Source organism: Cydia pomonella, chromosome 2, assembly GCF_033807575.1.
Source record: "Cydia pomonella isolate Wapato2018A chromosome 2, ilCydPomo1, whole genome shotgun sequence".
NCBI lineage: Eukaryota > Metazoa > Arthropoda > Insecta > Lepidoptera > Tortricidae > Cydia > Cydia pomonella.
Genome location: NC_084704.1, coordinates 5882147 through 5908669, shown reverse-complemented (window position 1 = coordinate 5908669; position 26523 = coordinate 5882147). Strand labels below are relative to the sequence as shown.

The 26523-nt window shown below is 40.3% G+C and overlaps 3 protein-coding genes across 5 annotated transcripts; 1 reads left to right on the top strand and 2 right to left on the bottom strand.

The window, feature by feature from the left end:
* Positions 1–104: 104 nt before the first annotated feature.
* On the bottom strand, positions 105–11069 carry LOC133532334 (uncharacterized). Of its 3 annotated transcripts, none has more exons than XM_061870943.1 (4): positions 10894–11069; positions 8995–9396; positions 1877–2009; positions 105–368 (listed from the first exon to the last, which is right to left on the bottom strand). In XM_061870943.1, exons 1-4 carry the CDS (start codon positions 10976–10978, stop codon positions 107–109), a joined length of 882 nt encoding a protein of 293 aa, XP_061726927.1. In that variant the 5' UTR covers positions 10979–11069; the 3' UTR covers positions 105–106. The 3 variants fall into 3 exon arrangements, with proteins under 3 accessions (XP_061726927.1, XP_061726918.1, XP_061726936.1); XM_061870934.1 differs by having other exon boundaries at positions 1868–2009; positions 10894–11025; XM_061870952.1 differs by lacking the exon at positions 10894–11069 and adding an exon at positions 10457–10677 and having other exon boundaries at positions 1868–2009.
* Positions 3032–4635, top strand: LOC133532309 (uncharacterized). Its single transcript, XM_061870923.1, has 2 exons — positions 3032–3048; positions 3285–4635. Exon 2 carries the CDS (start codon positions 3289–3291, stop codon positions 4606–4608), a length of 1320 nt encoding a protein of 439 aa, XP_061726907.1. The 5' UTR covers positions 3032–3048; positions 3285–3288; the 3' UTR covers positions 4609–4635.
* A 2497-nt stretch (positions 11070–13566) lies between the features above and the next one.
* Positions 13567–25037, bottom strand: LOC133532279 (uncharacterized). Its single transcript, XM_061870880.1, has 19 exons — positions 24831–25037; positions 23763–24053; positions 22478–22819; positions 21979–22278; positions 21512–21847; positions 21125–21424; positions 20688–21026; positions 20298–20603; positions 19733–20068; positions 19332–19637; positions 17604–17939; positions 17005–17304; positions 16523–16858; positions 16043–16354; positions 15619–15960; positions 14952–15251; positions 14694–14874; positions 14250–14413; positions 13567–13867 (listed from the first exon to the last, which is right to left on the bottom strand). Exons 1-19 carry the CDS (start codon positions 24883–24885, stop codon positions 13632–13634), a joined length of 5418 nt encoding a protein of 1805 aa, XP_061726864.1. The 5' UTR covers positions 24886–25037; the 3' UTR covers positions 13567–13631.
* Between the last annotated feature and the right edge of the window lie 1486 nt (positions 25038–26523).

Genomic DNA, 26523 nt, shown 5'->3' with positions numbered 1-26523 from the left:
AAGAAGCTACATGTTTGAGAAAAACAATATAATTACTTCAGTTGAACTAAGAAAATCCTATGGCATCAAGTATCACAGGTAAAATGAAAATAAAAAAATTAATATTTCAATACAAGCAATATATTTTTAAAATCAGTCCAACTGGCAGAATTACACTAAACATTAAGTATTTGGTTCCATCTCCACTAGAACTTGCAAAATGCAAAGCCTCTAAAAGAAGGTTCTCTCCGATTTTCCTGACTTCCACGGAGCTGCGGCCTTCGTACACGATGTTCCCGACGCCGACTATCTTCCATAATCCCGAGTCCTGGGTGCTCAGGTTACGAATGACGTAAGTACACGTGTGCAGCGATTTCCTCTCGTACTCTCTGTAAAACAACATATTTCTCGGTCTAAGAAGTCAAAAGAAAAAAAATTATACGAGTTTAAGTAAATTCGTCAAAAAAACAATTTTTTTGTATTTTTTTTTCGTATTCGTACATAAAAAGTTAATGTTATGGTAAAACTGGCACTGAAAATGAATTTTGACCATTTTTGAAAACTGTTTTTATAGATAGACACGTATGTTAATTATGTTTACGTGTATGTTCCTACCTACCTAGAGTACCTGTCGTAAGGTCGGTCGACAGAGGGTTGCATCAGCTACAGGTCTCGGTCCGGTAGGTACGCGAAACCCCACTCCAACGTGTTACTGTTAGTACTGGCGACTTTGAAACTATGGGAACGCTAGTTGTGTTTATATATGTTCCTACCTACCTGAAGTACCTGTCGTAAGGTCGGTCAACAGAGGGTTGCATCAGCTACAGGTCTCGGTCCGGTAGGTACGCGAAACCCCACTCCAACGTGTTACTGTTAGTACTGGCGACTTTGAAACTATGGGAACGCTAGTTGTGTTTATATATGTTCCTACCTACCTGAAGTACCTGTCGTAAGGTCGGTCGACAGAGGGTTGCATCAGCTACAGGTCTCGGTCCGGTAGGTACGCGAAACCCCACTCCAACGTGTTACTGTTAGTACTAGCGATTTTGAAACTATGGGAACGCTAGTTGTGTTTATATATGTTCCTACCTACCTGAAGTACCTGTCATAAGGTCGGTCGACAGAGGGTTGCATCAGCTACAGGTCTCGGTCCGGTAGGTACGCGAAACCCCACTCCAACGTGTTACTGTTAGTACTGGCGACTTTGAAACTATGGGAACGCTAGTTGTGTTTATATATGTTCCTACCTACCTGAAGTACCTGTCGTAAGGTCGGTCAACAGAGGGTTGCATCAGCTACAGGTCTCGGTCCGGTAGGTACGCGAAACCCCACTCCAACGTGTTACTGTTAGTACTGGCGACTTTGAAACTATGGGAACGCTAGTTGTGTTTATATATGTTCCTACCTACCTGAAGTACCTGTCATAAGGTCGGTCGACAGAGGGTTGCATCAGTTACAGATCTCGGTCCGGTAGGGGGTCGCGAAACCCCACTCCAACGTGTTACTGTTAGTACTGGCGACTTTGAAACTATGGGAACGCTAGTTGTGTTTATATATGTTCCTACCTACCTGAAGTACCTGTCATAAGGTCGGTCGACAGAGGGTTGCATCAGCTACAGGTCTCGGTCCGGTAGGTACGCGAAACCCCACTCCAACGTGTTACTGTTAGTACTGGCGACTTTGAAACTATGGGAACGCTAGTTGTGTTTATATATGTTCCTACCTACCTGAAGTACCTGTCATAAGGTCGGTCGACAGAGGGTTGCATCAGTTACAGGTCTCGGTCCGGTAGGCGGTCGCGAAACCCCACTCCAACGTGTTACTGTTAGTACTGGCGACTTTGAAACTATGGTAACGCTAGTTGTGTTTATATAATGTTCCTACCTACCTAAAGTACCTGTCGTAAGGTCGGTCGATAGATGGTTGTACCAGTTCACAGGTCTCGACGTCCGGTAGGGGGTATGCGAAACCCAACTCCAATGTTTCTCCCTCAGTAAGTATGGAGGATGCTGGCTGGATTGGGACGAAATCTAAAATAAAGTGAGAATATAATATTCTGGTCTCTAAACAGCATTAAATGAGACTTAAAATAACATTACGAAAGCGTGACGTGAGCTGTAGATTGTACACGTTTATTGTTTTAAATCATTGTTCTTTTTATGGGTTTTAATAATATGTTGTATTTGCTGCTGTAAATATATTATTATTTTTCGCTTTTAAATTGGGTTTATGTCCAATATATAATGTGTCCAGTTATTGGAAGGTGGCCAGTAATAGGCTTCCGATACGTCATTTACCCAGTATATGTGCATAAAATAAATTTAATAAATATTAAAATAAATTTTATTCCATTATGTCAAGTTGAACTTTATGTACCTACATATGCCTTTCTGTGCCGCGTTTTAAAGTTACAAGTTCGATGTTTGCCTCTTTTTCTAGCAACTAAATGTAAGACAGGCAAACAGCGAAATGGAACATGAAGATTTGTAAAATGAATCCCTGGTTGCTCAATTCACCGCCTTTTTATAGTGGATTGGGCATCAAGGGATGAAAGGCACCCATCTACGGCGAGGTATTTTATAATAGTAGGCCAATAGTTTCGTGTAACCCGAGTTAAACACTTACTTTTCATTTCGAATACAAGGAAAGTAAAATACATGTGTAATTATTAAACATGACTAAGTATAGACTTTTATAATTTATTGAGGGTATTTTCAGTTATTAATTTGACTTGACCGTTATTCGAAGCTTATTTAATTGAGATAGGCTGCACGTTTCCCGCCGGTTATTGCTATCTCTTTCTATACCCCTTCTACATTTCTCCCTCCACCTGGCAGTGGGGATGACTTTGGTTCATTCCCAGATTTCAATTTGTTCTTCATTGGCGTCTAGTTTCCCGCCGCGGTTGGTCGCGCTCTCAAAAATATTATACAGAATAAGGATTGGAATTTATTTCGCAATATTATTCACCACATTCGATATCAAGCGCGACGGTTAAATTTCATTTTTACGGTATAGTATCTACATACTAATACCAAAATACATTAATAATTGTGTGCAACAATACACGTAAGTCCTTAACATTTTTAAAGTTGATATTCATGCAAAATATATCCGTAATTCTTTTCATTGATTCTACCCTCATGTGATATAAGTAATTATAAAGTAAAATTAAATACTGGGACTCTAAATATTTGCTGTGGAAAATGTACTTACCCTCCATTTTATAATGAAAATTGCTTAAACGGTTTTACCGTTCGTTCTTTGTTAATTGAATAGCATTTTAATACGGTTATTTGATTTAGAATCATGGACGATGCTAACGGAGAGTGTAGCAAAGCTGGTTCTCAGGGAAAACCTACACGAAATCGTGACCGGTCGTCCAGTTCCAGTTCATCGAGTAGTAGTAGCAGTTCTGCTAGCTCCTGCACATCAGGCCCGAGGCGAAAACGGCACCGCAAGTCAAACAAAAGGGGGGGCACAAAAAAGGAGTTACTCAGATTGACAAAACTCGTTAGCGGCTTACAGGAACAAATAGCAAGATCAAACGAATGTGTTCGCCCGTACGATTATGTTTCAGATATTTCAGATTGCAGTCGAGATCTTTATGTGGAAAATGGACCAGACCAGGCCCCGCCTGTGCCCCTGGAACCAAAGCCGTTTGCTTTTGGACTCGGTACCAAACTGAAAGAACCGGCTATGCCAGGGACGTCAGAAGGTGAGTTAAAGCTATTATGTGATATACAGCGGTTGAATCATAATGAATGGTTTAATCTACGCTATGCAGAGATACAAAAAGTGTATAATCACACTCCAGGCTACACTGACTTAGAAACTAACGACGAGGTTAAGGAATATGATCAAAATCCTCACTTAGTCCAGGCAGATAGGGCTTTCGGTGCATTAACTTACTGTATGCTAAAACAGCAGGAGGCCTTACACGCAGCCGTGCAGGATGTGCTGGCTTGGGCCCAGGGAGGCACGGAAATTGTACACGAGGCGCTTCGTGAAAAACTTAACAGTGTTTTTCTCAGTGGAGATTACTACAAGGTTTCTGAAGATTTTTTACAGGTTATATGTGGCCACAGAGCGGAAGTGATTCAAATGCGACGAAATGGAATCACAAAAAATGTCAGAGATAAGTTGGTTAAATGCGCTTTACGAAAGATTCCTCCGTCAGGAACGTCACTGTTTAACGCTGAGGCTTTTACGGCTGCAATTGAAAAATATGGCGGTGTGCGTAAATGTTTCTGGCCATTACCTAAGACTCCTGCTTCGCAAGCAGGCCCTTCAAAGATGACAAGTGCTCCCTCGCAGGGTGCAGCACCTCGTAAAGTACTCTCGCAGGGTGCTCGATATAATCACGCACATGCTGGTGGCAGTAACTATGAGAATCATGGCTATACTGATGCAAACAATATCCCACCCTCGCGGGGTGGCTACCATCAACCGTACACTTCGCAAGGGTATCAAAATGCGTACAATCTCGCTCGCTCTAATACAAGGCCAGTTCCTGGATCCTCCTTTCGAGACCGACAGCCAAGGGACTATCAGCAAAGATCTCGAGGAGGACGTAAGCGCCCTCATTCCCCCGCGGGGCAGAGACAGAACAAGCGAAGGAGATATTGACTTGTTACAGTTCAGGGCCGGCCGTTTAGCAGACTATTACAATATGTGGAGAGAAGCGAATGCTCCAGACTTTCTGTTGCGAATAATAAAAGGGTATAGCATACCTTTCATACAGAAACCGCCACTGCTTTATCCGAGTCTTCATCAGAGCAACTACGAGTGCCCACACTCGACCGAAATGACAGCTGTTATCAATCAAATGAAGACTCAAGGTATACTGGAAGTAGCAGAACCTTCACCCAGTTTTCTCTCCACAATGTTTCTAGTACCAAAGAGCGACGGCACTGCTCGCCCTATTTTCAACCTAAAGGCCCTGAACAAATTCGTATTGACAGAACGATTCAATTTATTAAACGTTCATCGCATACCGGACTTTCTTCAACCAAGAGATTGGTTGTGCAAAATAGACCTGTCACAGGCTTATTTCCATTTACCAGTTGCCCAAGCGCAGGTTCCAGAAGGTTCTTGCGTCTTATCTACAGGCAAGAATTACTAGAAATGACCTGCCTCCCATTCGGTTTAACCACAGCGCCAAAGGTATTTGCGTCAATAACCAACTGGATTGCTCAGTCGCTGAGAAAGAAGAATATACGAGTAGTTGTATACCTCGACGATTTCTTGATTGCCCACCAGGTCAAAGAGACTCTTGTCAACCACGTAGACATAGTCCTAACAAGACTAGAATCACTGGGATGGATAGTCAACTACGAAAAATCAGTCTTGAAACCTCAGACAGGTCTGGTGTATTTGGGTGTTTATTGGGACCCGTGGTCCAATCAGAAGTATCTGCCGAAAGACAAATTACCCAAGTTAGTCTCGCAGATACGTCAAATTTTAGACACCAACAAGACAAACCGGAAGGAGTTGGAGAAATTGGTGGGACTCCTAAACTTTGCGAGTTTCGTGGTTCACTTGGGAAGGCTAAACTATCGAGCCTTATTAAATCTCCTAAATCGGATTCCAGAAGTTTCGAAAAGGGTATATGCGATACCTCAAGATGCGAGGGACGATCTAGTGTGGTGGATGCACAATTGTCATTGCTCGTCTCGAATTCATGTGCCACCTCCGTCTCATTTTCTGACAACCGACGCATCAGATCTTGCGTGGGGAGCGCAACTAGATTATCAGTCTCTCTGGGGTCTCTGGACGAGTGCGGAAAAAGAGTTGCACTGCAATCAAAAGGAGATGCTTGCCATTCTAAACGTTTTGGAAGATCGTTGTCAGCTCCTGTCTCACTCGACGGTCCTAGTTCAGAGCGACAACAAGACTATTATAGCCTACCTCCGCAACCAGGGAGGAACGAGGTCGACACCTCTCTTACAGCTAACGTACAGAGTTTTCCAATTGCTGGAGCAATATCAGATCCATCTAAGCCTGTTTTACTTACCAGGGAGGTACAACAGTCACGCGGATCATCTATCAAGATTGCGCGCACCTCCGGAATGGCATCTTCTTCCAGAAGGCACGGAGCGAGTATTTTCCAAATGGGGAGTGCCAGTAATAGACCTGTTTGCTTCGGCGAGAGCTCATGTCGTAATCAACTATGTATCGATAGACCAAAACGACCACGAAGCCCTGTTTCACGATGCCTTTTCAAAGGTTTGGAATTTCGAACTGGCATGGATTTTTCCACCCCCGTATTTGATACCGAAAGTGCTGACTCACCTGAACCAAGCTTCAGGAACATTCCTATTGATAGTTCCTCGATGGCACCGTGTCTTCTGGCGTGCGGATCTCAAAGCTCGTGCCATAGCAGCTCCCTTTACACTAGGTCACCTAGACAAGATCCTTCTGAACGTGACCACAAATCTACCGCCTCCGAATGTCCACGAAATGACGCTAGAAGTCTGGAAGTGTGGGGGTGGTCGGAAAGTCTAACGGGCTGGAACCCGGCACAAATTGCCCTTCTTCAATCATCTTGGCGCGCCTCTACGCGCAAGACGTATAATACAGCTTGGAAAAAGTGGGTAACTTGGTCGACGCAGCATAAAGTAAATACTACACAGCCTTCGGGTCCAGAGGTTGCCAAATACTTATCAGACCTTTACTTGGTCGACAAATTATCTTACAAGACAATTCTTTTATATAAATCTGTAGTATCAACTCTGTGTAATACGGATTCTGCGGAAAGATTAAGTACTCATGTCCTTGTTAAGCATGTGCTAAAATCCATAGCTTTAAGAAATCCGATAGATAAAAAACCTCCAATTTGGAATGTGGAAGTCTTGATTGATTATCTTAGAAAATCAAAAATTAACCATGACAATATTTTTGAGGCTTGCAGAAGAACGGCATTGCTCCTCCTTCTCTGTTCGGGCAGGAGAATACACGATCTTACATTGCTAAATATCGATTGTAATCACTGCATATTCACCGATAATTCTATAATTTTTTGGCCTATTTTCGGGTCTAAAACTGATTGTGCGGATTACAGACAATCAGGGTGGAGATTGCTTACTAATGAGACGTGTAAAAATCTTGACCCTGTTTTTTGGATTCAACAAACATTCTCGCTTTTAAAAAGTAGAAGAGAATCCGCCAATTGTAATAGCCTCTTTATTTCTCTCAGAGGTGATGTTAAAGCCGCATCGCGTGCTCTGATTGCAGGTTGGGTTAAATCTGTGTTTAGGGAGGCAGGCATAACGGCAACACCTGGGAGCATACGTGCTGCTGTAGCTTCTAAGAATTGGGTGGACAATTGTTCTGTAGAAGATATTCTGTCACGAGGTAATTGGCGTTCTGAAAATACGTTTAAAAATTTTTACAGACGCGAGGTTATGCCTGCGCCCACCTTGAATAATACCATGAATATATCAAATTTGTTTGCAGCAGTTGATTAGTTATAATTCAGCTAGAATCAATCAATATTAGTTAGTCCTAAGGATATTCTGATTGATACCTATACATATTTATGACTACTTGTCTTGAGAAATGTTGTTTCAAATATTGTTGATTACTTTATCAACCTGTACGGTTTTTTTTTTTTAAATTGTATTAATCTAACATTAATTATGAAATACTAATTAGAAACGAAGTTCAGGTAGCAGTACCTGTGCAAATCGTGTTTAAGAGAACAGGGTCTTACTTCCATTGCTATATGTATTCCAATATTTCAGATTTCCATATGGTATTTATCGATTTAAATTACTTTACCAAAACTGTACTATGTATTGTGAACCCTTAATTAAAACTGATGTACGATCATCTTCTTGTTCATTTTGAAACAATCTAGCATATATATTTACATCCCACAAGTGAACTGGTATACATTTTATACATTCTATGTCACATTGGCATCTTAAGTCCTCCACCAGGCGATAACAAACATGTCTCAATTAAATAAGCTTCGAATAACGGTCAAGTCAAATTAATAGACGCGTTTTACCTACCATTAAAACGCATATTAATTTACTTACCTTATTCGAAGCTTATGAGTAAACTCTGCCTGGTTTAATTTCGATCCAATGAAGAACAAATTGAAATCTGGGAATGAACCAAAGTCATCCCCACTGCCAGGTGGAGGGAGAAATGTAGAAGGGGTATAGAAAGAGATAGCAATAACCGGCGGGAAACGTGCAGCCTATCTCAATTAAATAAGCTTCGAATAAGGTAAGTAAATTAATATGCGTTTTAATGGTAGGTAAAACGCGTCTATTTTAACAAAAAGGATCTTAGGAAGGAGTTATTTATGGAATCGGGAGTTAAATATCAGGATAGAAAAAAAACTAACCTAGTTACGCCCGATACGGCATGGCAAGGACAAATTAGTTAAGTACCTATTTATCTAAGCTAGCTAAGGATGCCATCTATTGTGAATGTGATTATTGTTTTAATTACTACAACGGGTTATACTTTCGCTAACGCTTAATGATTAGCTACTTTAAATCTAAACGGGCATTACGCTAAGCATTTGGCAATAGCTTTTAGGCGCATTCCGTATCGAATGCTAGTTAATTGAATTGCCAACTTGCTAATCGCTCTGTACGGTGCGGCCCTGCCGGGTATGGAACAATAACCTTATTGACAGCTGTCGAATAATATGCATGAAAGCATTGAGAATGTGAAATAGAGGTGAATTGACCAAGAAAATTATTGTAGCCACAGTAAATATACTGCCATCTTTCGACACATGATCATTATTCTTTCACTGGTGTTAAATTTGTTAAAATTTAATATCAAAAAGTAGCGTCATCTAATTGATCAAAGGCCAAATAAGCTATGGCGGCATCGTTTCGAGCGATGGAGCTACAACCTTTAGCCGATGCCCGATAAGATGGCTATAACTCCATAAGGCGAACTTATGAAGTTTCCGCTGTAGCGAACCTACATACTTTTATGTAAGTAGCCATATATATATACTTGGCAGATTTCTTTAGGTATACTTACCAATTATCTGAATTGTGATAACCTGGAACTCTTCCACCCAAGATCCGTTCTTCTTGTAATAAATACTGAGCACCCAATTCCCATTGTCCTCTTCCCCAACAGGCCCAATGACAAATTCATTGTTTCCTCCAAACGAGTCATTCGTTTTGGAGTCGACCTTCTGTCCTAAATTAACATTTCTTACGTTGTATTTATTATTTACTAGATTTTCATCACCGGTATGTTCATGTCTTTCGTCTGTCTCTGCATTTTGCTTTATGTCCAGCTTAGTGACGTCATTACTTGGGTTGTACAAATAGTATAGTGCGTCGTTACTGTATTTTTCTGGTGCAGTAATTGTTACTATGTCAGTGAGGTTACACACTATGAAGAGTGGCGGCAGTTCTTCTTTTGAATGCGTTTCTGAAATTAATAACAAATTTACTTCTATTTTTTTTTTGTTTAATTTTGAACGGTACTCGGAGATATTTTATGTGAAAGTTCTCGAATTGTGAGCGCTATGCAATGATATTGAAATTAAATTGTTATTTTCACCACACCAACTGGTAAAGGCCCTCGTCTTGATTGTTCAAAAACTAATAAAGTTGCATTTTATCCACATGTGGGGTAAAGTAATCGGATGCAAATTTTGACTTATTTCCTTATGTAAGCTGGTAGAATTAACTTTTCAATGATTATTTTGAATGATAAATTTTTTACTTTTCTTTGTATTTGATTTGGTTTGATTTTTTTTGGTATTTCAGTTAGTATTTTCCTCGCGCTGGTGTGGTGACAAAAAAATTGTTCACTCGGAGGCACAGTTTGTTTAACCCTCGTGCCTTGAAACCCTGGCAACGCTCAAGATTCTACTTGTCAACGCTCATGATTCTACTTGTCAAACCACTCGCTACGCTTTTCTTGGTTCAATTTTGGAATTATTCGCTTGCTCGGGTATCAATATTAGCACTAGCGGTTAAACAACTTTGCACCCTTGTAAAACAATAGTTATTTGTTTCACAAGTATACGTACGTTTCTATTCAGAAACGTACGAGTAAATAGATATTTTCACCGTATTCACGTACGACGCTTCATTGAAGTAAATTTCAGCGGATTTTTGGCGAATGCTTAGATCGAAAGTGTATCAAACATTGAACAGAAATACGAGTAAGAGGTCATTCCGCGAATTAAACCTTAAACATTGCCAACGTTGGTTGTAATTGTTTGAGCGTGCCTACAGTTAGTCATGCCGTTCGTCGGACTGACAAGATATACCTTGTAGGTATTTACTTTCGATAACTTATCTAAATAAACTAGTGTTGTATCAACCAATCAGTAACATCGCATTTAAGTTACAACTTACAAGCCATCTGTATTTATCCAGGTGACTCAAAATTAAAAACAGTTCAGTCAAAGTAGCTAAGTGCTTACCTATCTTGTTACAGTGAAAATGATGACTGTGATATTAGTTTAATTCAAGTCTACCTGTCTTAAAGTTCATAGGCAGGTACGCAGGCTTGAATGACTATACGAGCTCCAAACGACAGCTGAGCACCCGACCGTTATTTGAATTCCGCGGGCAAAGAGGCCCGTTTCGGGAGGGCATTGCGCCCGAGTCCAAACATATGGCGCTACGGGCGACCGATTCTTAGTCATCGTCACTCGTCGAGCTTATGACTTTTGACAGCAAAATACGTCAATTTATGATATGGGTTTTCAATTCGAAACGAACATCTTGAAAGTTAGTGTATTCATTTAAAGGAATGGTTTTTTTACTTCATCAGCAAATTTGCTATCGGCCCACGTTTTTTCAATCACTTTTGAGCGTAAACAAACAAAACATGATAAATCAATTTCCACTTCAATTATAAAACTTTATTACCGTTACACATCACGCGTGTCTTAGTCGATAAGTGACGTACCTATGTCTGGCTCGTTGTTTTGATGGATCGTCAAACAATTTGAAATGGCGACACAGATTGTGATGAACAACGCACGCGCGTGCATAGCGGCGCGCGCGGCCACACTGATATCGTTCACAGACAAGACAGTTCACAAAAACCTTAACAATGCCACACGCAAACGGACCAGTATAAGTTTGACTTTCATTATTTTGGATGTAAGGGTAAAATTAGCTTGGTTGTGAGAGATTAAGCTGTGTTGTGAATAGATAGATTGTATACAAACATTGCTGGTCGTTCAGTGAGTCGATGTTTGTGAATGAACTCTTTCAGTAGGTACCTACGGTTACCTAATTGTTATACTATGTGATGGTCATTGCATATTATTGCAATATGCATGACCGTAGAGCCGGTTTGGCTGTTGACGAGAAGTACCTACCTACAGGATGGGCTAATAGTTACAATTTAAAAACAAAGTGTATCAATCTTATTTGCCCACCCTATACATGAAATTGTATGAAAATAGATACCCACAGATGTATTCTTCCTACCACAGCATTGTCATTTTTAGTTGTCTTTATCTACCTACTATCACCGTCGAATTTAATACTGACTGTGTAAATAAATACTAGTACCTACACCGGTTAACACACTGACTGCCAGTGGCAGTGACCCGCTAGGCGCGTTCTCTGTTCTGTTCGTACATAGGCACTTTTCGCTACAAACTGGAAAAACCGTGTTCGCGCTGGCAGTGCGAAACATATCGCGCGAGTGACTAAAAACACGTAAGTTAAGCCGTGGAATTAGCTTAAAGGCAGTGAATTCGTTAAGATTAGAGCTCAAATGTGATCTTCCTTATTTTTGGAAGTCTGAAACACGTCCCAGAGAGCTAGAGGACAAATCAGTTAAAAAGATTCTCGCTTATTTGGCCTGCTTAACCTATTGGCCTTTGTCTAATTAACGATATTCGTCCTTAGCGCTTTATAATGATGCAGCTTTATATAATATCTATAGAAATGTGCATTCATTGAATTCAATCAATCAATCACTTCATTTGCAATAGATAGAACATACTTAAATACAATGTATGAAGTATGCAATTGCATACAATAAAATTAACAAAAAAATATAATGAAACAAACAGAACAATCATAAGTGTCCGTTACCGGCAAAACATCCCACTTTGGGATAAATATACAGGGTAAATACACCCCTGAGTCTACATACGCTACAAAGCTTATAAAACGAGAATCATCATCTTCAAATTTTTGTCAAGTATTCGTATTCGATTAGGTTAGAATATCACACTTTATTTTTTACTTTGTCTGCGTGGAAAGATGGTGATGATTAATAAAAACTTCTATGTCCTTTCCCGGGCCTCAAACTCTCCATACCAAATTTCATCTAAAGCCGTTCAGTGTTTTATGCGTAAAGTCAGTTAACTATAATTCTCTTCATAAAAACTAAAAACTAAATTTCAACCTATTCAAAAAGCTCCACTCCGTTAGATTTGGGGACAAAAAACAAGACAGCGCTAATAATTTTGACCCAGGTGTGTCGGGACGCTGTCCCACATCTGTGGGATGGGCTGGACACCGCCATTTTACGGATGGCTCTGAGAGGTCTGTGGGCTTAGCCAAGATGAGTATCGTTAATAGAAAGAGCCAATAGAAACTTTAAAAAATGTCTATGGAAATAGTCACGTGACTTTTCGTAGCATCTGTCATCTCGATACACTTTTACTTTTTGTTTGGCGTCGATATACGTTTTCTTGGCTAGGCCCCTGCCCTGCCTTGCTTGGTGTGCGCCTAAGCGGGTCCGATACAGCGAGGGCGGCGTGCCGCTGGGCTCTATCCGATCTGGTGCTGTAGGAGGGTTCGGTTCGGAACAACTCCCGAGCCCACCTATCCAGAGTTGTCATCCGGGTGTCACCTGAAGTTGTTTTTATTGAATATTTATAACCCCGAGCTTATCATTAAGGTAAAATAGATTTAGGAGATAAAGGATACGTGAGAAACCTCCATTTCTTCAGTGATAAAATGATAACAAATCAATCGGGTATTAATTATTTTAATTACAGCTAAGTATATACGGTTCTTTATCACGAATATGTAGGTATAAACATGATACCTACATCTAGTAGATTATAACGTGCAACCATAAGTCCATCAACTTAATTATTCAACATTAATACAATACATATAATATAATAAGTACGATGAGTACCTTCCTTATTTTATGTCTGTCATCTATCACTCAGTAGTATATCACAGTTCCATATATTACATTATCTATTTACTTTTATAAAAACTAATTCGCGATGGCACGCGAATACCCTATTCATATCATATTTAACTATTTATTGTCATCATTTTGGAACACCATTAACTTGTAGAGTACCGAGTACCTATATAAAGTACGAATGTAAATAAAAAGCAGTTCTTACAATAACAAATTATAAGTACCTAAGTATTAAAATATCGAGAAGCACGAAGGACATCAATATTGGATGAATATAGGTTTAATATAATTATGAGTAGATTTTGTACCTATACCCCTTCATATGTGTAAGCACTGATCAGTGAATTCATTGCTTAATACAATATAATTTAAATTCGTTCGCACTGATCAGTGCTTACACATACGAGGGGATACAAGGGCTCCTTTTAGCTTGAGAAATTGAAAAACCAGAACGATGAAACTAACCTTCGTGAATTCTATGTTCAATTTTATAACAACAAAATTATAAATAAATACAACTAGCTCCTCGACCCTAACTCATGATCAACGACAGGACTCCTACTAGAAACACTGCGCATACTAGACCGAAGTCGGTTCCACCTCTGCGTACTCCAGGACCGCGATTGGTTCCACCTATCCGAGCTCCAGTCCCTCGCTGGCTTGTAGCTTAAGACTCCCACCACGATGAGAACGAGCCCGAAGATCACCGTCAGGCTGACGATAAGGGCTGTCGCGTTGAAAGTGGCTGGAGGAGCTGCAGAAAAAAGTACATGAGGATTCTAGTTTATAAAGAATATATGTCCGTGATTCGGATATGAGTTACCCCCTTTCACGATAGATATGTAAATGTTTGTTAATGAGATATTGTAGACATACCTACTTGCTAAAACTCCCTCATTTAATTAAGAAACTTGGGATTAAGAAAATACTAACAAATGATCTTAGGTCAGAGTACAGACGTGGTTCAGACTATGAGATGCTAAGATTATTAGGTACTAGCTTACATGAATCATCAATAAGTGCATCTATAGTTTCATAGTAGCTTTTTGGAATGTAGCTCAAACATAGTAGTCCCGTACTAGCAAACAATAGGAATCAACGGAATAAAACCAAGGTTTTTGGGGGAAGCTACTCACGTCCAATAGCAAGGATGAATGGCTGGCGGTCCTCGTGGCGAACTCCGTTGTCATTAAACCTGGCTGCCAGGACCCAGGTCCCTGCCATGTCGCTGTCTATAGGCCCGAGCTCCACAAAGCAAGCTGTCACTCGGTTAATTCCTAAGTGCGCAATTCCGGGGTACCTGGATCAAATACTCATTGAATGCGGCGAAGGAAACAGCTTAGTAGATAGGCATATGAATGGCAATAAACTTGCGCGTTTATGACACAGCGAGCCATCACAGTTTCAAGTAAATTATAGCATACGCAAATTGTGATGCTCTGGTGAAAATACATCATTAATCATAATCTTTACATGTGCTTCTAGAATGTAAAAACTAAAAACAAACACTTTTTTTGTATTTACAAATATTATATTATAGGTATCACAAATTAAATTAGGTGCAACTGTGTAAAACTTACGCATGGTTGGGGAAAATAGGAAGGGTAGTTCCGTCAGGCGTCGTGATGAAGCAGCCTTCGAAAAGATAATTAAGATTCTGCCTTGGGATGGAGATTTCGACAGAGGCTCCGTAGTCTCCGTAAATGTCTCTGTCGAGTTCTGTCCTGTAATCCCACACTTCCGCCGTGATGTTATCGGGATCTGGAAGACATTGTTTTGTTAGTTAGTTTTGATATAAATAATTAAAAACTTAAACACAAAGACAATGTTTAACTTACTGGCCCAAGAAATCGTAGCTGGCTGTTCCCTCAAATGGGGATCGGTGAACTGTTGTATCAAAACCCAATCTCCGATTAGCGTCTCAGTAATCGGCCCTATCACCACCCGGCAGGACACGAATTTACTCTGTTCGTGTGCTGTGATGCCATCCAGGCTTCCTGCTGTAGTCAAGGTGTACTCGTGACCAGATGGGACCCTGAGGAGACAGTTCCCTGTCTGCCCAGTTTGATTCAACGCCAGGTCGATAAAGTGACCTTCATGAGCGACGTGTTGAAGAGTTGGCAATCTTATGACTCCGTCTAAAATTAAAAAGCGGTAGTTTGTCAGGTCAAAACATGCTTATAGGTCAGTTACTTAAGCAATTTCAGTTATTAACTATCTGCATCAAAATGAGTAAGTACACGAATACAACATTAATACAGATGAGTAGTAGTAGTAAAACATTTTATTGTACAAAAGAGAGAGATATAACACGGAAAAAACACACGTCATTAGTACACAGGCGAACTTATCCCTTTCAGGGATCTCTTCTAGTTAACCTTTGAGCTATTGAGGGAGAATTGGAAACGGTAGACATCCAAACAGAGTTATTTGTAATTTTTTACACAATCATGTAGATCCAATAAAGTTATCTAAAATCAAAATTAAGAGCCAGTGAAAACTTACCACTAATAGTTATATGGGTAGGTGTCTCTGAAATTATTCTCTCCCCAGCTCTATTGACAACCGAAAAGAGTGTCCAAGGCCCCGCCATTTCAGCAGTAATAGGACCAACGTCCACAAAACATATAGTGTGACGGTTTGCACCAGCGTTCTGAATGCCAGGGTATCTGTTGTTGCCGAAGATTGGCAGAGTTGTGGAGTCAGGAGTGATGATAAAGCAGCCCTCAGAAAAGCTGTCGTTGAAGTTTCTAGGCGCGGCTAAGGTGAAAACGTCGTTTTCTTCCACGACGATCTCTTCTACAGCTTGCCTTATTAACGTCGGCGGATCTTGTGGACTTGCTGGATCTGCAAAAGCAAAGACCGCATTTTAAAAGTCGTATTCCATATGATCAACTTCAAATACTTACTGTGAAGCTTCAATACTTACGGGCCCAAGATATTTGAACCGGTTGGGTTCTTTCCGTCGTCAAGGAGTCCTGTTGAATAAGAGTCCAAGTGCCCAGCAGCTCTTGGGACATCGGTCCGATTCTAACGTTGCAAGAAACAAATTGATTGCTTTCACGCACTTCAACTCCCGATACCATCACGGTGTTCTGGAGGAGGAAGGTTTGACCTGCGGGATTCCTCAGGCTACAGGAGCCATCCATTCCAGTTTCGTTGAGAGCAATGTCTATGAATCCTCCGGTGTTAGTGAAGACTTCACGTCTTGGGAGATTATCCGTAAGAACGTTCTGGTCATCTAAAATATTATGTTTTGAAATTGAATTAATAAAGACAATCCCTCGGTTGATTTTAAAACATAAATAATAGCTATCTGACTCGTAATAAAATTTAATGTGGCTACGAAATCAAATAAGTTTTTTTTTGACAGTTTGATAATAAACCAAAAGACATAGGTGTCACTTACGTATAAGTGTTACTTGGATAGGTATCCGTAATTCCGTGCGGACTCCATAATTGTTAGATTTAGCGGTTAGAATCCAGATGCCTTCCTCCTCGGGATCAACCGGTCCTATTTGGACGAAACAGGCAGTAAATCTGTTGGTACCTGCCCAGATAGTTCCAGGGTAGGCATTTGACCTCAGAACGGGCAGGACTGTGCCATCCGGAGTGGTAAGGAAACAGCCCTCGGGCAGGCCATCTTCACGTGCGATTGAAGTTGATATGATGGTGCTGGGTCGAACGCTATATGATTGTTGCGCTTGTGTTGTTACTTGCCGTTGTGCCGACGGATCTGCAGGGTCTGAATTGAAAATAGTGATAAACGGGGATATATAAAACAAAGCCAACTTTCATTTTCTTAATTTCGAATTTAGATCCCAAATCTTAGCAGATTTATTCATTTTAAGATTATTTGCATCGAATTAGTAGTTCAGTTCAGAAACTTACTTTCCCAAGCAATCGTCATAGATTGATGTCTTTCAGTGTTATCCGATCCCAAATGCGTAATAACCCAATCACCTAAAAGAGATTCGGTCATTGGTCCAATAACAACTCTACATGCGACGAATTTACTTGCTGCATGTATAGCAACACCTGGTATACTCGATGTCGTGCCTAAGATGTGCTCTTGGCCGTCAGGAGTAGTCAAACTGCAACCTCCGGTTGTGCCAGTTTGATTCAAGTTTAAGTCGACGTAACCACCAAAGTACGTCAATTCGTGGATAGGTAGATATATATGCGTGCCATCTGTTAGAAAAAATAAGAAGGTTATAATCACACCATTTTTGCGGGTTCCTTTGCAGTTCGAGTTCTGACTCTTCCAAACTTTTTCTGGAAATACATAGCTTGAGTATAGGATAAGCATAAGTAGTATATATTTCATTGATTGGCTATTTCTTTCGCCCTATGTAACCTACTGACTTGATATAATTTAATAGCTAGTTTTTTGGATACCTCCAACCAAACACAATTACTTATTATCGAGTAATTTTAATTTACTTTGAATCAAACTTTGAATTTAAATAAGTAATCCTCATTTCACTCACCGACTAGAACAATGTTAATAGGTAACTGCGACTCAACTCTGCTTCCGGCATTGTTGAACCTTGCGGCTATGGTCCATGTCCCGACCATATCGCCGTCCATGGGTCCCAAGTTGACGAAGCAAGCTGTAATCCTGTTAACACCGGCGTGGGCGATGCCAGGGTACTCCATATGAGGGAACAGCGGTAAGACAGTGCCATCGGGGGTGGTGATGAAACAACCCTCAAAGAACCCATCTTCTCTAGAAACGAACATATTACGAATTTCACCAGTATCTGCTCTTAGTTCATATTGGGATGCAATCATTAATCTTGGCACAGCATTGGGATTTGAAGGATCTGAAATTAAGGTAAAAAGAATAATATACCCAATAAGTTGTGGTTCGGTTTGAAGTAAATAGCTTCAGTATATAATCAACTTTATTAAGTAGTCAGCCTTATAACGCATTTTTAAAGTTTGTACTCTCGACGTTTCTACAGGATTAGTCGGATAAATAAACGCATAACATGGTTAGATCAATTGTTTATTATAGTTTTAAAACAAAGTATGTCAAAAAATAACAATCCTCTTTATAATATCTATAATTAAGATTAAACAAAAAATGGCACTTTTCTCCAGTAGTCAGCCTCTAAAATCCAGTAAGCAGCCTTTGTGTACCCAGTACTCAGCCTTTATATTAATAACAATGAAATAAAAAACACTATTATTTGTATTAAAGTTAACGATATTATAATATTTATCATTCCTAGGTAGGAAGCTAGAGTATAGGTAGGTACCTATACTCTTATAAGTACAATTCTCATGCCACGAAATTTGTAGGCCATAGGTGCTTAAAATTATTCTTGCAAACTAATAAACACTGTATTTATCTTCTTATTTTTTATTAATGAATCTGTTTATTTAATAGAATTCATTATTTTTAAAAACGGTTTAAATGCTGGTGAAACCCGTGCAGGGGCCCGTTAGATATTGGAATATTTCTCAACAAAAGTATGTATACACTTTTGAACCTTATTTAAATGAGTTAAAGTTCATAATATTTGGCAGCGACGTACCAAGGAAGATAATGGCTGAGTACTGGATCCGTGAAACCCAGTGGTCAGCCGCATTAAAACGTTATTTCAAATGCGGCTGACTACTGGGTTTTACTTTAAATTGACTGAGACATGCCTAACTAAATTTGAAAATGTAAATGTAACGGTCCTAACGGTCGTATTGGATCGAAAATAAAAGAAATAACTAATAACCCAAAGGTCAGCCGTGGGAGGCTGAGCACTGGATTTTTTGTAAAAAAGTGGTATCCAGTGGTCAACCTCCTCAATTTATAAGTTAAATATTGATATTTCTATTTAAATATAACGCAATTTAATAGATAAACTAACCAATAAACCCATCATTAACAAAAAACAGTAACTTTTTATATTAAAACATATTTTTTCTCACGCGTTAAAAGAACACCACGTGCAGTAAAAAATATGGCGGACATGACATTCTAGCTCTCGTCAACAAACATCACCTTTATGAACGAGTATATTTCTTCTCCCCGATACCTCACCGCACCTGCCGCGTTACGTATTAACGAATAAGGAATCAGAGCTCCTATTTGACTACTCGCGATTTGTTTAATCGAATATACCAGATATTTATGACCAATAAACGACTTAAAAGGCTGACTACTGGTCCCTGGCTGGCCACTGGTGATGTTACCCTAATCACTTGTCGACACTTACTTGCCCATGAAAACAAAGCAGCTTGCCTTCTGTGTCCACCATCCGCACCATTCTCGACGAGCGTCCATGTGCCCAAAAGTTGCTCAGTCATAGGTCCGATGGTTACTCTGCAGGATACAAATTTATTCGGCCCGTGAACTGTAACTCCAGCTATATTTGAATTTGCAGCAAGCTCGTGATATTCCCCATCAGGCGTCAACAGAGCGCAGCTTTGGACAGGACTGTTCATATTATTAAGACTTAGATCAACTAGCGCATCAACATTGGTCAAATACTCGAGCGCTGGTAGCTCCAGTTCATTTCCAGCTGAAACATAAAATATTGTGTTTAGTCCCGTAGCTTTGTAACTCAATAGCAACTGTATTATTCACATTGTTTAACTGTATTATTTCACGACTTACTGTTACGTCCCAATGTTATAGACTGCTGTGACTCCAAAAGTGATCCATCATCATCGAATCTCGCCGCCAAGGTCCATTTGCCAAGCATACTGTCATCGAGTGGACCGAGTAGAGCGGTACAAGAAGCAACACTGTTGGCTCTAGCCCAGCCGACTCCAGGGTAGTTGTGGCCTTCGGAGTGAGGCATAACAGTTCCATCAGGAGCTATGATGACGCAGCTTATTGGCATACCTGGATGCCAAGGTACGGTGACTGTAATGATGTCACCGAATGCCCCGATCACATTTTGTTCTGGTGCTGTTATAACCTGATACGACCATGATGGGTCCATTGGATCTGTGAAGAGAATCAGACTTTATGCGCTTCCGTGTAAATGTTGATACTAGTTGACAATATCTTAATGCCTGCAACAGTATTATCAAAACTAAATATATTTATTTATGTATAGGTATATATCAAACAGTGTAATATTTATGAAAACGCTTCAAAGATATTGACTCTAAGATGTCGATACTTATCAGATTTAGTTTGGCCAAATAATAAATACGAATATGTTGTTACTTACTTGCCCAAAATATACTAGCATGAACACGTCTCTCTCTTTGCCCAGAGACTTGGTGCATCAAAGTCCAATCGCCCAACAGGTCGTCACTCATTGGCCCGATGGTTACTCTACAGGCCACAAACTTGCTGCTACTGTGCACTGTGATTCCAGGGCTGTTGAACGTGGAGTCTAGCACGAAGATCTGTCCGGCTGGGTTCCTGAGCATGCAAGTACCGATACCGATACTGCCAGTTTGTTCTAGATTAATATCTACATTGTCTCCTGTATGCGTCCGTACTTGAAGAGATGGCAGGTTCGTAATTCCATCTGTAATTGACAAAAAATGTCACTCCGGTGTCGGTAGTAGGTAATGTAATGAGCCATTTGAACTGTCCGATAAATTTTACTTACCATCTTCGATGATAGTAAAGCTCTGTTGCGTCTCCGTTCTAAATCCGACATGGATACCCATTCCAGACAACGTGTAGCGACCAACCATGTCAGCAGTCACAGGCCCAATCTCAATGGGACAGCTTATCATTCTATTAGGTTGGCCAAGCCTTATCCCAGGGTAGAAGGTGTTGTACATCACCGGGATCACGGTCCCGTCTGGGATGGTCAGGAAACAACCTTCAAAGGTACCCATCTCTCGCCCGACCGCCACTTCTACTATACCTTCAAGGTCAGTAGGTAATGTTAACTCGGGGGCAATAATCAGTTGTCTTGCATCCCTCTCGGGATGTGCTGGGTCTAAAAGAAATAAAACAAAATCGTTATTATGTTTTATGTGTGTACAGGAAATGCAGTAAATTACATAAGTTACAATATACCTAGGTAAATTAACTTACGGGCCCATTGAATGATGACAGGTTGTCTACGCTGCAACCCGGTGCTTTGCTCAGCGAGTACCCACTGGCCTAACAAATTCTCAGCCATTGGTCCGATGGTGACTCGGCAGGACACGTAATTAGAGCTGCTGTGTACGGTGACACCGGCTATAGGTGTCGCCCCGGGCGTTATAACATACTCAATTCCACTTGGGGCCTGGAGCCGGCAAGTCGATGACACTCCAGTTTGGTTCAAATTAATATCGACTGTGGCGCCTATGTTTGTCCATTGCCGCATACGTGGCAGTGTTCTGACGCCGGCTGTAAATTAAAAGATTTTTGTTTTTTAAATATGTCAGACTTATCCTTAAGAGTTGATGAATCCCTGTTTTAATACTAAGTACTTACTGTCCTGGGTAACATGAAAAACTTGCGCCAATTCAATGGGTCTTCCGTCGACATCATGTCTTGCGTGTAACGTCCAGTCACCCCACATTTCTGTATTTAAAGGGCCTAGTTCAACAACGCACGATGATACTCTATTGGATAATACGTGCTGTATTCCCGGATAATTCCTTCCGTACATAGGCAAATGTACTCCGGCAGGAGTGGTGATGTAGCAAAACTCAAAGAAGCCTTCGTTTCTACCAATAAATATTTCTGTAGTGGATCCAGTGGTTGCAAAAATTTGCCTTGGAACATCGTGTGCTACAAACCAAGATTCTTCATCTGGGTTGGAAGGATCTGGAAGATAAAAAATGCGTTAATGACACACGTCACCTACAAAGTTGTAATTGAACTAAATGAGTGAAAGTTAATTACGATAGTTTAGTAGTTCGACTTTTATATTACTATTTGGTTCTGCGAGTACTTACTTGCCCATTGAAAAATTACATGTTGCCTACGCTGCGTGTTGTCAGTGTTCTGCTGAACCAACGTCCATTCCCCTAGCAAACTCTGTTCCATGGGCCCTATACGCACGCGGCAAATGACGTATTGGTCGGCGCTGTAGACCGTGACTCCTGGGATGCTGGAGGCTGTACTAAGGGTGTGTTCTGTGCCAGTAGGATCGATTAAAATGCAAGTGGCGAGGTTGACTGTTCGATTTAAGCTGATGTCGTAACTTTTGCCAGTGTGGGTCAGATACTCCAACGCGGGTAAATGCTCGATCCCATCTGAAAAAAATGTTCTTTAAATCTCAGTTACAGAGGAACGCTTTGTAATGAGATTTGAGTGCTATGTCTCCGGTAACACTATCTAGCTGTCTAAGTTGCTAACTGAGATAATAAGAAGATTTGTCACTGTCTATATATTATGCCTAGCAAATTTTCGTTCTTATCAAGTACATTTTGAAAGTACCTAGAATCTACATACCTTCCTCGTGAACAACTACAGGTTGTTGCGCCTCGATCAAAAGACCATCATGGACGAACCAACCCCTCATCATCCATGTCCCGACCATGTCCGCGTCGATAGGCCCCAGCTGCACATGACAAATGTTCACGGAATTAGATCTCAAAGTCCACTCAATGCCGGGATAGTCAGTAGTGTCTGACAAAGGCATGGTGGTGCCATCAGGGGCTGTGATGAAGCAGCCTTCGAAGATACCGGTTTCGCGGCGAAGATTTGCGACGACTAAACCACCAACGTCTACTTTATAGTGTTGTTCGCCACTTAAGACTCTTTGTCGTGCAGTCGCTGAAGGATTTGCGGTATCTGAAATATAAATTATGTTATTTGTTGTAACTTTCCTGTAATTTTATCTAACTGTGGCCGGGATACACGAGGCTTATTTCTCAAGCCAGGATAGCAAGTGCTAGTAAGCAAGCAATAATCTAGTGCATCTACCTTTGAGTATAAAAAACTAGTTTATTTCCAAGCTAGTAAGTTAGTCCTGAAGCCAGGATAGTGTTAAGAGCTTGCCGACCTTGCCGTTCTATTTTTTGGGCTAGTGGGGCCTCCACCACTGATTTCGCTGTCCTGGTTTGTGTACTAGCTTCGTGTGGGTGGCGAAGCTGGTATTCGTTCGGCTAGTGCGCAGTGACATGACTAACGGACTGGCTTAAAATTGCTGGCATTATGTAGACAGCGCTAAAATGTGTCCAAGCGAGGACAGTATCATTAGCTTACTTGCAAGCTAGCAAGTTATCTTGGCGTGAAAACTAGCCTGGTGTAGCCGGCCATAGCGATAGTCTTAATATCTAGAGAGGGAAATGGGGACTAAGTTTGTATGAGGAAGCGGTCTCGGGAGATCTTCCAATATTCCGATTTTCGCTAATTTTGACCGAAGAGCTGGCGGCTTCCTCGCACAACGTATCAGTATTGCTATACAACGAGGAAATGCCGCCAGCATCCTTGGTACAATGCTTCAAGGGCCTATTTTAGATATAAGCTAGTTATAGTAATCATCTGTGTATATCCATTATGTATATTGTTATTGTAAATAAAGAAGTTTTTATTTTGGATTGGTTTGGTATTTTTAAAATATTTATGAACTCACAACTTCTACTTACTACTCGGCTGTATTGTAATCCTCATTCGAATGAGTAATTGCTGATAGTTTTTTTTTTAAAGAGTAAACTACTTGGACTGTTGGGGTTACTGAGCTTCCGCAAGTTCTGTTTGAAGATTTACTGGATATAAAACATCTGGAACTTACCAGCCCAAGCAATGGTAGCGGGTTGAATGCGAGAAGTAAGTCCCGAATTCTCAATCAACTCCCAACTGCCAAGAAGCGCTGCAGTCATTGGCCCGATGGTAACGCGACAGGACACAAATTTGCTGCTTGGCTGAACTGTAACCCCCACCACGTTGAGGGAGGCTAAGTCGACCTCTAGACCATTGGGCTGTTTTAGCCGACATGTTCCCGAGGTCCCTGAGTTACTGAGATTAATGTCGACGGTGGCCCCGATGTTGGTGAGGAAGTTGATGGTTTTCAAGGTTTGTTGAGCTGTTGAGAGAAATTTAATAAAAATGGTGCGTTGTCTAATTAATTAATTCATAGATTCGAAAATAATAAAATTACCTAAATCTGTATCTAAAAGGAAACAGAGCAATTTTATAAATAATAACGATTTTAATTATATGGTTCTTATTCATATTTTCCTTAAGTTGAGTAAATTATTATGCCTGATATTTGTTGCTTTGTATGTACAGTCAGCATCAAAAGTAGCGGATGAAACAACGCACCAAAAGAATCTGATATTCCGGAAAAAATCGTAATGTAGATAAATCTCTAAAATTCACGTCTAAAAGTATATATTTTACATTCTAAATTGTTCTACATATATAACTATCACTTTTTGTTAAGCTGGTACTGAATGGTAGATACTTTTGAAGCGTTGTTTCATCCGCTACTTTTGATGCTGACTGTATAACCAAGTGTAAATCGCAATTTACTTACATCGAGTATATAAGTACATATAGGTATTGAAATGTAGCAACACTACTTTATGTTGTTTCTGTTGAGGCAATTCTCAGATATCCTGTTTGAACTTGAACGGACATGTACTTGCGTCCCAATGTTTACAAAAAGATAAATCAATATACTTATAATTATCTAATCCGCATACAATCTTTTATTCCACGGCCCTAAACCAACAATAAGTATAAACGAGCGACGGCGAAATTTGTTTTTATAATTAGTTGTAAATAGAAATATGTGTTAAATTCGTTTCTAACATTTACATATTCAGTTAACCAAAAGCAAGGATATTTATGTACTAACCATAAGCATGACTGGCAAGATAATACGTCACTAGACACAGAACTGTCCACCGCATCTTGCCCTAATCACCACACCAATATTCACCAACTAACAAATTCCGTCCCCTTTTTTCTTTTTAAGCAAGCAATATCTAAAGCCTGTGATACACAAATAGGCGCTACTAGCAGCAGCAAGAAGCAGAAGCAGTAGAACATTTATCGCTTTCAAATGATAGCACTATCGAATGCCTACTCTTACTGTACCTACTTATTGATTTGATATACCTACATACTTATATCAGTTGCATAGTGATGCTGAAAAAAGTGAAAGCGTGGTAGAGTTGGGCCACGCTAAATATTCATGCCAAGCAGTCTAATATTATTAGTCCACGAACTGTCAAGTCGTATGGGTTACCATGGCAACAGACTAATAATATTAGACTAATACCGTTCGAGAAATGGGCCCCTGGTGTTCCGACAAGTATGATACTCGACAGTTCTATAGAATATGTCTTAAATCTACTAAATCGGTGTAAATTTATCATACATGTTCGGAGTCTATTAGCGTGTATTCATACCAGGGGCGCGTAGTCTACGTGCCAAACGTTAATGCTCCGTAGCGAACGAAACGCAACTGTCACTGTTGCACTAATATGGAAGAGTGATAGAGTTTAGAGGGAGATAACTAATGATTACGCTACGCTACGGAGCGTTAACGATTGGCATGTCGGTTACGCGTCCAGTAACGCTTCAACTTTTATGCAAGTTTGCAAGGGCAAAACTAAAGGGTTGAAGTCCCTATGGACGATGCGCGTTAAAGGTTCAGGTTGCGTAGCCAAAGTGCCAATCGTTAACGTTCCGTGCCGTAACGTAGTCATCTCTCTCTATCACTGTTTCATATTAGTGCAACAGTGACAGTTGCGTTTCGTTCGCTACGGAGCGTTAACGATTGGCACGTTGGCTACGCGCCCTGCTACCTTATGGCCGAAATCAAAAACTTAAGTAATTTGAAATTGGCACTTAACGCCAATAATAGGGGATTTCACGCACGCCTTTTTTATAAGTTTATGTCTTTGAAAGCGATTGATGTCAATTTAACTATGTAAGTATAATGTAGTTTTAAATGAATAAATGTTAATAAATATTGGACATTCTTACACAAATTTACTAAGCTCCACAGTAAGTAAGTTTTGATTCTACCTTCTGGCTTTAACAAATTTACATCGCTTTTAGTGGATGTTGTGCTGAAATATAATTTCTTCAAACCTTCCTTTAAACTGCTACCGATAACGAGTGCAAGATAGGTATCTGGCGATGAAGCACTAAAGCTATATACAATACCAACAGGTTCGTAGGGCTTCCGATACTGGGATCCCGTTTTTTAAACGGATTTTAATACCGGTATTTTCAAAAACAAGGAAAATGTGCAGTATAAACCCTTTATACCGATTAGAATGGTCATATTCGGCTGTTTCAAGAAGTTTACTAAGTTACTATAGGTCAGACGCATCTAACCGGCATCTAGCCCTCATTTTATTATTGAAACAAAATCGTTGCCTATGCGTCAGACAAATATTTGGTGGTTGGTGGTGGATGAATCTCGAAGTTTTGTGAGTGATGAATATGATGATAGTGGCATTAATATAATTAGAGCTTAAATTTTTATCAAAAAATAAACGAGCAAGGAACTGTAGTATGGCAAACCAATTTTGGCG